This window comes from Sinocyclocheilus rhinocerous, unplaced genomic scaffold, assembly GCF_001515625.1.
Source record: "Sinocyclocheilus rhinocerous isolate Xijiao unplaced genomic scaffold, SAMN03320098_v1.1 scaffold75, whole genome shotgun sequence".
Taxonomy (NCBI): Eukaryota; Metazoa; Chordata; class Actinopteri; order Cypriniformes; family Cyprinidae; genus Sinocyclocheilus; species Sinocyclocheilus rhinocerous.
Genome location: NW_015632455.1, coordinates 784999 through 796947, shown reverse-complemented (window position 1 = coordinate 796947; position 11949 = coordinate 784999). Strand labels below are relative to the sequence as shown.

Sequence of the window (11949 nt, the reverse complement as noted above, 5' to 3'; positions counted from 1 at the left end):
GGCCAATCATAACGCACTGGATAGCTGGCCAATCAGAGCACACCTCGTTTTTCAGACCGATGAGTTTTGTAAAAATCGACGCGTTTCAGAAAGGCGGGGCATAGACGAGAAACAATAACGTACAGTATGTGGAAAATGTGTTTTTTGAACCGCATAAACACATTTCATTACACCAAATACACAAAATAATGTTCTTTTTAGCAACATCATATGACCCCTTTAATGCATACTTGCTGAATAAAATTCTTAAAAAATAAATATTACTGATTAGTATGGTAAGACATTCATCTTGGTATGCCTTTCCAAAATAAATAAATATATAGGTATATAATACTTTTTTTATTCAATTGCATCAATTTATGAGACTGCACACTACTAATGGTGCATTGCAGTTCAATTGAGAGTTGAGCTACTAGAGCCCTAGTGTGAACTTTATGTCCGCATTTAGGACTTACAAGCGGCTGGTGCAACCCTACCCTGCATTTTAAAAAGCAGTCAGGATTAGTAGTATTTGTGGCTGTGTCTTCCTCTTCTTTCTCTCTCTTGTCAGGGCTCTCTGCCACACCGACACTTAATGGGGTGTTAAAGATGTGACAGGCTGTCTTCAGTCTCTCTTTTGGTGTGGGGAATGGGCTTGAAGACTTCCGAAGCTTTAAACCCAACTTAATCCCTCTTTCGTTCTCTCTCTCTCTCTCTTTTTAGGTCGGAAGGTCGTTGCGGAGCACTCGCTGAAATTCGACTCTAAGTAATACCAGCTTTGAGAGCTCAGCGCATATTTGGCAGGAGGCGAGCCATCGTGTAACTCCACGCAGCGCAACATGAGAACACCGACTGGACCGGCCTTTATTACTTTATTAACGTTTTTCTCTTTTTCTTTCTTTTCACCCTTTTTCACCCCAGCAAATCTCGTGTTTGCTTGTTATCAAACCCAATCCGCGTCCACAAGCTAGCAGTCTCCCGTAGATTTCTGAAACAAACAATACATTCACCCAGAGAAACCGCATGTAGTAAAACCAACCACACCATCGAAAACACAGTCCTTGAGCTATGATCGTGCAGAAGATAAAGGTTAGAGGGCAGACAGAGATGGCCTTTGTGTTTGTTCTGAGGCTGGCGGAAAATCTTGCGGCTGGCGGGATGCCCCGAGTATGATCACTGCTTTCATCGTAAATCTGTTTCAGACGCCGGTGGTGATGCAGCGCTGCGGATGTGAGCCCGAAGACGACATGCTTCCTCATCTAATGAGTCATTAGGAGAATCCGAGACAAGCGGAGAATGGGGACAAAACGTCCCATTTAGCTTTGCGGGAAACTGAGGAGGGATTTAGGGATATTGAGAGGACTCAAGTGGCTGATGCGGGGTCCTGTTCAGGTGCAGGTTGAGCATATAATATTCCTTGGAATGCTGATATTATTTCTGGGCTGGATCGAATCCATTCTGGCCGAGATGTTGTAGCGTCTTTTGATTTGTTGACTTGCGTTAGGGTTTCTGCATGTGATTCTCTGCGGACGTGGCCATTTGTTCGGTGAATTAACTGAACTCTTGCAGGGTTCGACTCTTGTTAGCTGTGCAGTCATTCTGCATTACGTGTTACACCAAAGCCCAAAAAGAGCCACGGAAAGTCAGGGAGCTACAATGGTCAGCGGTTAGCATACTGCATGTCCGTGTGCTGAGTCTGGCTAAAGTCGAGAATCTGGAGGACGTCAGACTTGTCTTTTTGCTGCTTCTTTTTTTGAGCCCTCCATAATAACTACCAGGTGTTCTGGCATTCTCTGGATTCTGAAGGCCTTCGCTTCAGAAACATGCATTTCCTTCATCTCTCCTCACTCACTCATTCGCTGCCTTCGCCACGAACACTCTCTCGATCCTCCTTATCCTCTCGTTCTTTTTCTGTGTGCTTTACCTCTGTGCTGACATGAAGCTGGAAAAGAGCCCGAAGCCTCGGCATGTGCTTGTTCAGGCTGTTTCTTTCTCTGCGTGTAAATATCTTCCTATCTAAATCTGAATCTCACCCTCTTATTCGTATTGACGCGTGAACATGCATGCAAACACATGCAACTATACGTTATTTTTGTGTTTTGAGACTCATGTACTCACCTACCCCTCACATTCTCTTTTTATTTGTCAAAACTCTGCATTATTTGTTTAGTTTTTCCACTGACTGATCCCCTTAGCATGATCAGGGAATTCTTTAACGCACCATAATTGCATCTCTCAGAAGTGGCGCATGTGTTTTTAATTATGAGGCAAATGCCTCTGTCTCTGAGTGCCAATAAATTGTTTGCAGCCTCACTCAATTAGTAGTGAAAGATTTGACGGTACGCACGGGCTGTTGCGCATAGCGGCGGGAGGGAAAGGGTTAGGACGGGGTAGACATGCTTCGTAAAATCTGATAACATATTCCCGGAGCTGAGGGACTTGGGTAAACAAAGGGGTGGCATGGAAAATTAATTTAAAAAAAAAAGGCATTCAGAAGTTGCGACACTTCCACCATAATGAAAAGCCTATAGTCAAAATTAACCATATTTACTTTCTAAACTAATGTTTCCTGGTTTTATTGTGAATGATTCATTGGTGCGGGTTGTTCCAAACAAAGAATTTCTTTCTCCTCTGAAACGGCTTTTACTTTTCTGCTGATGTCTTTTAGGCCGTGTAGCCTATTGGAGAATGTTAACCAATAGCCAAATAGCTATTTATTCAGTCTGACACGGATGGATAAAATTAAGTATAGGGATGCACAATATATAGGTACCATATCAGTAATTTTCTGATATTAAAGATTGTTTAATTAATTTAATAGGTGAATTTATCATTGTGCATGTTTTGTTTTAACTTATTTCTGTCCTATATCTGCCCTAACATATAATACTAGTGTTCAAAAGTTTGTGGTCAGTTTAAAAAAAAAAATGAAATTCATATTTATATTCGGCAAGGATGCAAAGTGAAGTAGTGACAGTACAGACGTTTACATTAATACAATTTATATTTTAAAGGCTGTTGTTTTGAACTTGAAAATTTTCCTCAAAAATATTAAGCAGCACAACTGTTTTCAAGACTGGAGTAATCGCTGCTAAAAAGAATACAGCTTTGCCATCACAGAAATAAATTACATTTAAAAATATTTTAAAACAGAAAAGACTTCTTTTAAATTATTACAATATATAACAGTTTTACTTTTTATCAAATAAATGCAGCATTGCTGAGCGTTTGAAGCTTCTATCAAAACATTAAAAAAGTGTGTGTAATGTAAATAAATGTTTGACTTTACTACTTGATGCTCTTTAAGTCTAATCACACCTTTAGAATGAGACTTATTCAAAAACCAAGCCCTAGGCTTCCAAACATGTCAGTTTTATTAATGTAACCACCACTGGAAGGCTGTGTGGGGAAAAGCTGAACGCTGAAGGGATAACCAGCCACGCCAGGGGAAAACCAAGCCATTTCCTTCACATCTGAGCTCTGACTGCTAGACTGGTTCATGATCGGGACAAGGGGGTGAGTCACCCTCTACAATGCTGCATATACAAGCATAAATGCTTGAAAAACTCTCCCATGACTCAACCGTCCACTTTTCTTCCCTAAGGTGATTGTAATCACTTGCCAGGACACATTTATGGTAATAGCAAGTTGTTTCATGCTGTGAAGAACTTCACTTGAAACTGTTGTCTACAACTGTGCCCACGTATTGAAAAGGCAGATGATGTTTTCAATAGCTGTAATTAAGACACGGCTTGCCTCAACAGATATCCCAACAAATGAATGCAGAATGTTGTGCAACCAGTAGAATCAAAAACCGAGATGTGAACTTACCTTGGAAATATAGGCTTTGATACCCTCAGCTAGCTTGATGCAAGGTTCACCAAACAGTTGGGCCAGGTCTTCGGGAATGTCCCGGTCTTTATCCAGGGCGTTGAGCAAGCCCAAGCACCGCAGCTCTTCTGTAACCCCCTGATTTTTAACCTGCCAATAGGATAAAAGTTAAATAACAAGCCCAAATCACATGCAGTTGGAATCAGTACATTAAAATATGGTTTGAATGCAATGTCATCCCAAGGAACAATGAAAACGGCACTTTGGTTTAGGAAGCAATCTGGGAAACGATCAACAGGGAGCTGAAGGCATGCTCAATGAGGAAACAATCTGCTCAAGGCCGGAGCATAGGCTGCAGATCAAAATAAGGGCATGTATCCCTCTTGACCCTTTCCAGGAAAGTAGATGAGAACATCTGCAATGGGGCTTTCTATGGAAAGCCAATGGGCTGCAAGTTCAGCTCAAGAACTTGAGCCAGCTTGAGAGGTATGTCCTACATAATGAGGTACTTTCAAATGACCTTGCTCTGAAACCCTTGCTCTTATTTTTGGTCCCTTTCTCTCTCTCTTTCTTGGTTTAGAAACCCAGAGCCTCTCCAAAAAATATGTCGCCAGTTAAGGATCTCTGTGTGCAATTTTGAAGCCTTGAGTCACGGTCCGCCAAAGCTCTTAATGGCTCTCCAGTCGCCGGCGGAGCGTGGCAGCAGAAGGTGTGTTTCGTTAATTCTCACCGCGTTACGGTTTTCAAAGCGAGTCAGGAAGGTAATGAGGGTCTCCCATGTTGAGCAGGGCTGCGCTCACAGGAACAGCTCAAGACTGATCCGAGACCAGTTTTGCGATTTCTTGTGTGACCACACAAATGAGGCTGGTCCTAGTCCTGGAAGGACTTACGGGATTGGGGCCAGGCTCCTTCATATGTGTTGATCGACAACCTGTTTGCGGTTTTGTCTCATGGGTACGCTTGGGCTGGTTCTGGATCAGCACATTAAAACGACTTCAGCATAAGCAGAAAAATACATTAATAAGAAAGGCTAGTTTGGTAATAGTTTAATTTGGTAACATTATTAAATGCATTACTTTTCAACACAATATGTCACAAGTTACTGTTCTCTGGCCAACATGGATGAGGTTTTATCAAAATGGCAAAAATGATTTGTGATAGTTTTGAAAACATTAGTAAAAATGCGTTAAAGCTACAAACCAATCAGTAATGTCTTGAATTCATGGTGCATATTTTCTTTTTTGTAAAGAAATAAAGGTTTAGTGAAAGAAATTTTAAAATAGAAATATACACTACTGATTTTTTTTCTTAAGATCTTTGAATGTTTTTAAAAGATGTCCCTTATGCTCACCAGTGCTGCATTTATCTGATTAAGAATATATTAAAAACGGTAATATTGTGAAATATTACCATTTTCAATAACTGTTACATATTTTAAATGTAAATAATTTCTGTGATGGCAAAGCTGAGCATGGTCTTCAGTGTCACACGATCCTTCAGATATCATTTGCTGCATTTAACATTTCTTATTATTATCGCAGTAGAAAACGTGATGATAATGTGTGGTTAATTTTTATGTAAACTGTGATGCATTTTTTTCAGGCTCTAAAAGTACAATTCATTTTAGTTCATAATGCATAATGTTGAGCCTTGTTGTATTTATGTCTCTGATGAAAGTTATATTTACCACTTGAGCTATATCTGAGTTTCTATTTTCACCTGGAAAATAAAAACGACCTCTGACAAGCCACGGTTTGATCACGAAAACCCAGTTTACCTGATGCGTCATATCTTGAGCTTGCATGTACATGTTCAAAACCTTCTTAACTGTAAACAACTACTTGTCAAAAAAATTATCTTGCTGAGAGCAAACCATTATTTTGTGAGACCATCAGAAACAATCCTAATTGGTTAGCCCTGAATAGTAAATGTTAAAATGAATAAATGCTCTAAAAGTACAATTCATTTTAGTTCAATGAAGACAGGCCTTATTAAGAGTCCATTGTGATGCGTTTTTAAAGCCCTCTGGGTGTTCTATGAAGTCTCGGGCCATCGTCGTCCCGTTCTGCTCTGTCTGACTGAATGTTACACTTCTAGAATACTAACTATGTGCCTGTCAGTGGACCCCGGCTTCTTTTCCCGATCCAAATGGGGCCCCAACAGTCGTCTTGCCCTGCTAGAATATCTAAGTACTTCTGAGAAGCAGGATTTGTTTTTGTTTTTTTGCTTCCACATGCAATCAATACAGAAATTAAACATGACATGGACAGATTGGAGTAATTATGAACTTATTTTAACTCAAGTTATTTAACTGAATTAGCCCTACTTTTGGGGCTAATCACGTCAGAAAAGTACTTTGATTATTGTCAAATAAAGGCTGATAAAATGCCCCTATGTGGCGGTGGAACATTCAGTCCGCAGAGTTTAATAGTGCTAAATGAGGGAGTTGCATTGTTTATTAGCAGCCCTGTTGGTGTAAACCAAGGCTTTGTTTGTCCTTTCAAACTCTGATAATGGGGTAAAATGGAGGTGTTTACTCATCTTTTAGGACAACACTGTGATCATCCCATCTGGTCAGTGCACCAACAGTGAGCACAGGATATTTATGTTAGTTCTGAAGAATGTTCATTAAGCAACAGCTGTGTGTGTGTGTGTGTGTGTGTGAAAGAGAGAGAGAAACCAGTGCATATGTGTCTTTATTTTCAGCACATTCTCACTCTATCTCACAATTCTTTTCTTCTTTTCTTGCTTTTTCAGCATGTCAATGTGTTGAATTGATGACTGTCCCTTTGGAAAAAAAAAAGATATTTAATCCTTCAGCAAACCCCACGGGGATGTTTAATCCTTGAAAATATTTTCCTAAGGCTTTTTGTTCATGTATGACTGAAACTTCATCATAACCAGGGCCTCCGGAATAGGCCAGGAGATATTTCAAACCCTTCTCAGATTTATTAGAAAACTCTGCGTCTTGTGCGTTACGCAAGATTTATACAGAGAAGTGAATCATTGCTTGGCCTAGTTTAATTTATTGTGGAACGACGAAAATAAAAAGCTACTCTGTGCTCCCTAATCGATTTAATTGCAGGACAGCAAATTATAAAAAAGTCTTAAATATCTCAGTCACTTTATATTGGTGAAATTTATCCAGAGCTTTGTCTCTTGTCAGTTTTGTACTTAAGGTTGAACCAGTCTGTGTAACACTGGAAACTATCCATGTCTTCTTTGGGCCTGGCAAACATAACGTAACTTGAATCCGCAAAGAATTATCAGAGAAAAGCAGCCACAATTAACTATAATTATATGTTCTGCATAAAAAACATAATATTACAGTGAAAACGAGAGCGAAAGACCGAAGAACATTTAATAAGAATAAAGGCCGAACATGAAGGAGAGAGGAACACAAGAGGGTGAGAGACTGAGACGTTGTGGATCTTGGCAATGGAAAATGTCACAGGAGGTTTGCCATGGGGAGCCCGAGAGGAGACACACATTTGCTTGCAGGGTATTGCTTTACAGTGAATTTCTGGTATTGTTGATGACAGGCCTGTCTAGAACTACATGTATAGCATGTCGGTTGAGGGAAAAGGAGATTGGAGCTGGTCTGAACTGCAAACTGCTTTCCCAAAAGCAGACACCATATAATACCATGACCCAGCACCACCTTCCAGCTTCGTCCGAAACCTAATCTAAATGGATTTTGTCAATCGTAGTTACTTATAAATAGGTCAGCCGTAACTCTGTTTAAATCCAATGGTGACAACTTGCGTGGGAGCTTCTGCTGTTATATAGTCTCAGATTGTGACCGTGAATTTACCTCACTTTCTTTTTCCTTTCAGAGGTAGAGCGTTTATTTGAAACAATCTTTTTTTCTCAAGTGGTATAATTTTACAGGTTTGCTGATCGAAGGGCAGTTTTATATTGAGAGTATTACAGCCCTGTTAGTAACTTCATATATATTTTTTCATATTTTACTTTTTCAAAGTTTATTAATATTTAACCGGGTTTACAGAACCCAACCTCCCTTAGGTTTTTCAACATGATTAGCTTTCAGGCCAGAGTATGATTAAATGCATTATTTCATCACAAAAAGGCAGAGCATAATAGATATGCACTACGTGCTGAGTGTATTGGTCATTTTCAAAATGATACTTATCCAATAATCTTAACAATCTGAAGATTATATGTTGTATTTCATGGTGTTGGTGTATTTCATAAGCACCTGTTGTTATCTATTTATTATGCTGAATTATGACATCCAGACTAGGTAGTAAAGCATGCATACGAACTTTTGAAGTGTTTCCAACATAATACAATGTTGCAAAACAGCAGGACTTCCTTGTCTCAGTCTTTTGATTGGGTAATCATGCTTTTTGTTGTGTGCAGTTTTGCAAAATTAATTCTTTCTGTTAATAATCTGATACTATTCACACTGTCTTTATTTTAGAAATAGTTTAGACATTTGTTGTATTGGACTTTTATTAATAATAATAATAATAATAATAATAATAATCATAATTGTATGTGTAATATATAAAAAATGTATATTGTTTTTTTTTTTTCATTTTTTTTTTTAGAAGATTATCCACAAGAACACATTAAATGTGATTTAATTCTTCTAACAGTTTGATTGAATCAAGATGTTGATATGATATTGATATGATATAAGCCTTTAACGCGTCAATCCCCACAAAACAACAAATGATCAGATTAAATGACAAGAATTAATTTTCCCATCCCAAACCCTCCTATCCTGATAGCATTCCCTATGTATCTTGGAATAAAAACTGCTACTGAATCTGCAACTTGGTCAAAGTTTTCCTCTGCTGTAAACCGTGTCTCAAAACTTAGTCAGCTGCCTAAGTTGACAGCATTTTGCGGCATCAGGGGCACGAGAAACACAAGTAAACATGCTGTCTAGGCAGTGCGCTGTGTTTTTGAACGCGCCTGTGATGCCCAAAAATACTGGCACGAAGCTCCCCAAGTTTAAAGTCACGGTCCCTGCAACAAGAATATAAACAGTGCAACTTAAAGAACTTCAGCTTACCTGCGATAAAGACATGTTTAAGTAGACAAAGAGTCCGGTGGTCGAAGCGATCTGCAGCACGACCACCACGATCACCACCATCGCGATCCATAACTTTGACGGCGAGTCTCGACCGCGGCCGTTCGCCGGAACCATCATGTATGTGGTGGACTCGCTGCTGACCGACCTGAAGTAATCCTGGTTGTTCTGAGTAGCCATGGCATTCCTAAGACGTGAGTAGATACGCGGTTAGTGACAAACAAATAGAAATCAGCAACGGGACGTTGAATAAACTCCTTCTTGTTGGCGCAGAGCGGCCGTGGGAGGGTAGAGTCAGTCCCACACTCGCATGCAGTCACTAATGCTGGAGGACTAGGCTTGTGTGTGTGTGTTTTTGTGTGTGTGTGTGTGTGCGCGCGCGCTGAGGGCTTGAGTCTCGAGAGTGTCTCAAGGTACACTTAACTAATGACTTCATTAACGCTTTTCCTCATACAAGATATCCCACTGAGAACATCTGCAATGTGACATCATAGCCTAATATTTGTCACACTCTCCCAACCTTTGATATTACAGAAAAGCCTAGAATGCTCTCTTTACATGCTAAAGAAATCCGTTTAAACCAGTGGTTCCCATCATTTTTGAGTCAAGGCCCCCAATTGCCGATTACATTATTTAAGACCCAGATTTTTCAAGTTGTTTATGATTTAGGCCTAATGGATGAGAATTAAGGATACGTTTTTTTGTTTGTTTTTTTTTTTGCTTTTTGTTTTTTAAATATTTACAATTTCTTCATGATACAAGCTTTGCAAAACTATAAAAATGCATATTCCCATGGAGCTATAAGATTTTATTAATTTACATAGCCTAACATTTCGAGGTCTATAAATCACGCTTTTTAAATTTGGCTACTTCATACTGTAAATCAGTTTTTTTTCTGAATCTCAGGAAATAAATTAAGATAAAAGACTAATTCCTTAAGAATGTCCCTACAAATAAGTTCTTTGGAAGTTATCAAATATTTTCTTAAAACATCCCTTTTCCTAAGAAGAAAAAAGGTTTCAGCCTCATGATTGTATGGCGGATCTCGATGAAGAATCATCGATTAACTCACCTCAAAGACCGTCCAACAGATTACCGTAAAAACCATTTTATCTGCGAACATTATCTTCATCACGCCTGGTTTAACAGGAATTATGCACTCGGCGGCAGTTATTTATTTATTTATTTATTGCACTATGTATTGTGAGCGCTAGTGACTCTCATAGGCCTACACTCCTAAAAATAAAGTTCTTCACTTGCATCTATGGTTCCATGAATTAAAAGGGTTCTTCAGATTATTAATGAATCAATTAATTAGCCTATTCGTGAATTCTGAACCCTACTTGCTTCAAAAAAAAGAAAAAGAGGGCTAAATTAAAATATGAAAACTTGATTTGTAGTTTTTGTTATTACTTATTCTTTTTATTTATTTTTTTGTTGTAGTCTTATTTTAAATCATTTGAAGTAATCTTGAGGCCCCTGGAAGTTTGCTGGGGCCCCCTGGTGGACCCGGCCCCCTGGTTAACAATGCTTGGTTTAAATAAGCCTACGCTGGTTTGCTGTTCTTCAAGTTTTTAAGTAAACCCCTCTATAACTATAAACCGTCTTTGGTTTAAGATGTTATTGTAAAGCAGGGTAAGTAAAACCTTTAGCCTATATTTATATAGAAGTTTACATTTTTATTTATATAGTTTTAAAAATGAATGTTAAACCTGAGCTTTAGACATATTAACCAACTAAATTGCTGGTGGGCTATTTGTGTGACTGAGAAAGACAATATAACAAGGGGATCAGCTTTGATTACCTTTACTTACTTAACAGAGCCTTGTTTGTGTAAAGGTAAAATATATTAAGAAAAAAAAGAAAGAAAGAAAGATGACCTAGAATGATCTGTGTACATCTGACTAAAACAACTGAAGATGAAAGAATTTGAGTATGTCTAATAAATTACATTTATCACTTGCATTCTTCATCCGTTTTGAACATTCCAGTCGTTTTGAGATAAACGGTCCACAGTAAAACTGAAGGGACCCAAAACATCACTCCTCTCAACACACTGTAAATATATCTGCAGCCTTTCTGTCTGTTTTAGCCATAAACTGCAGGAGACGAGCATCATGTGTGAGCTGGAGCATATGTTTGTCTATACTAGCATCTAGTGGAGATGGAAGACAGATGTCAGATGTTTGGTTGGTCGAGGCCCGTGGTCAGCCGGAAAAACCAACCAGACCGATGCTCGCACCTCGACCGGAGATCATCGCTGGTCTCTGCTTTGGAAGTGCATTGAAAGGGGTGAGTAATTAATGTGAGACATCTCCTCAGGGCTGGATCTCTCATGTCTGCTACTGATTGTCTGTCGAATGATTTCTAGCAGTGGCATTTAGTGCTGTCAACAGGAAAAAAGAGCTGGTGCTGGTTGAATTAACTGCTTAGAGATCTCTATCTTTCTGTCACTCGGCTCGGCTAATGTCCGTCCCATGCACTGAAAGCTCTCTCCGCCACATCACTAGTAGACACGCCCCTTATTGCTGATTGGCTACAAGTTTGTTTCGCTATTCGGCCCGAATCAGTTTTCTAAAGTGTTTTTGAAAAATCACATACCCTGCCATTAACTTTGTAAAGTCAGTTACATAAAAGGTAGACTGGTCTCATTTGAATCTGAAAAGTAAGACATGTGGTGGTACATGCAACTGGCCCCTGAGCTGATGAGTTATACAAAATCACAGTACATCAAGACAATTGTTTTGTATTGCAAGATTTCTGAAATGTTATGCTTAAGTAGGCAAGCAAGACATTATCTCATTAAATATGCACTAATTTGCATACATTTCCTGAACATAAATCAAAGCCAGGTTCAAAATTTGTGTTTATTTTTCGCGGACATACTAGAATTAAAGACTTTGGATATCTTTTTTTTCACTCCACAAGTTATAATATACTTTCAACAGCCAGAAAAAAAAACGTGTACCATATTTTTAGGAACAAAATGTTGTATAATATACAAATGATATACTGTATCAACAAACCCCTCGGTAAAAACATTATTAATATAGATAGGAATAAAGCAGAGAGTTTGG

The 11949-nt window shown here is 38.8% G+C and overlaps 1 protein-coding gene across 2 annotated transcripts in view; it reads right to left on the bottom strand.

Annotated features, from left to right (window-relative positions):
- The window catches only part of LOC107742295 (tumor necrosis factor ligand superfamily member 10-like), an 18470-nt gene extending 9207 nt beyond the window's left edge, over positions 1–9263 (bottom strand). Inside the window, exons 1-3 of one of the 2 annotated variants that reach the window (XM_016555211.1) lie at positions 8855–9263; positions 6538–6597; positions 3811–3960 (exon numbers count right to left, since the gene is read on the bottom strand). In XM_016555211.1, coding sequence (XP_016410697.1) covers positions 3811–3960; positions 6538–6597; positions 8855–9052 — 408 coding nt within the window. In that variant the 5' untranslated portion in view covers positions 9053–9263. The remainder of the gene's footprint in view (positions 1–3810; positions 3961–6537; positions 6598–8854) is intronic. The other variant, XM_016555212.1, reaches the window with a different exon arrangement.
- Positions 9264–11949: the final 2686 nt, after the last annotated feature.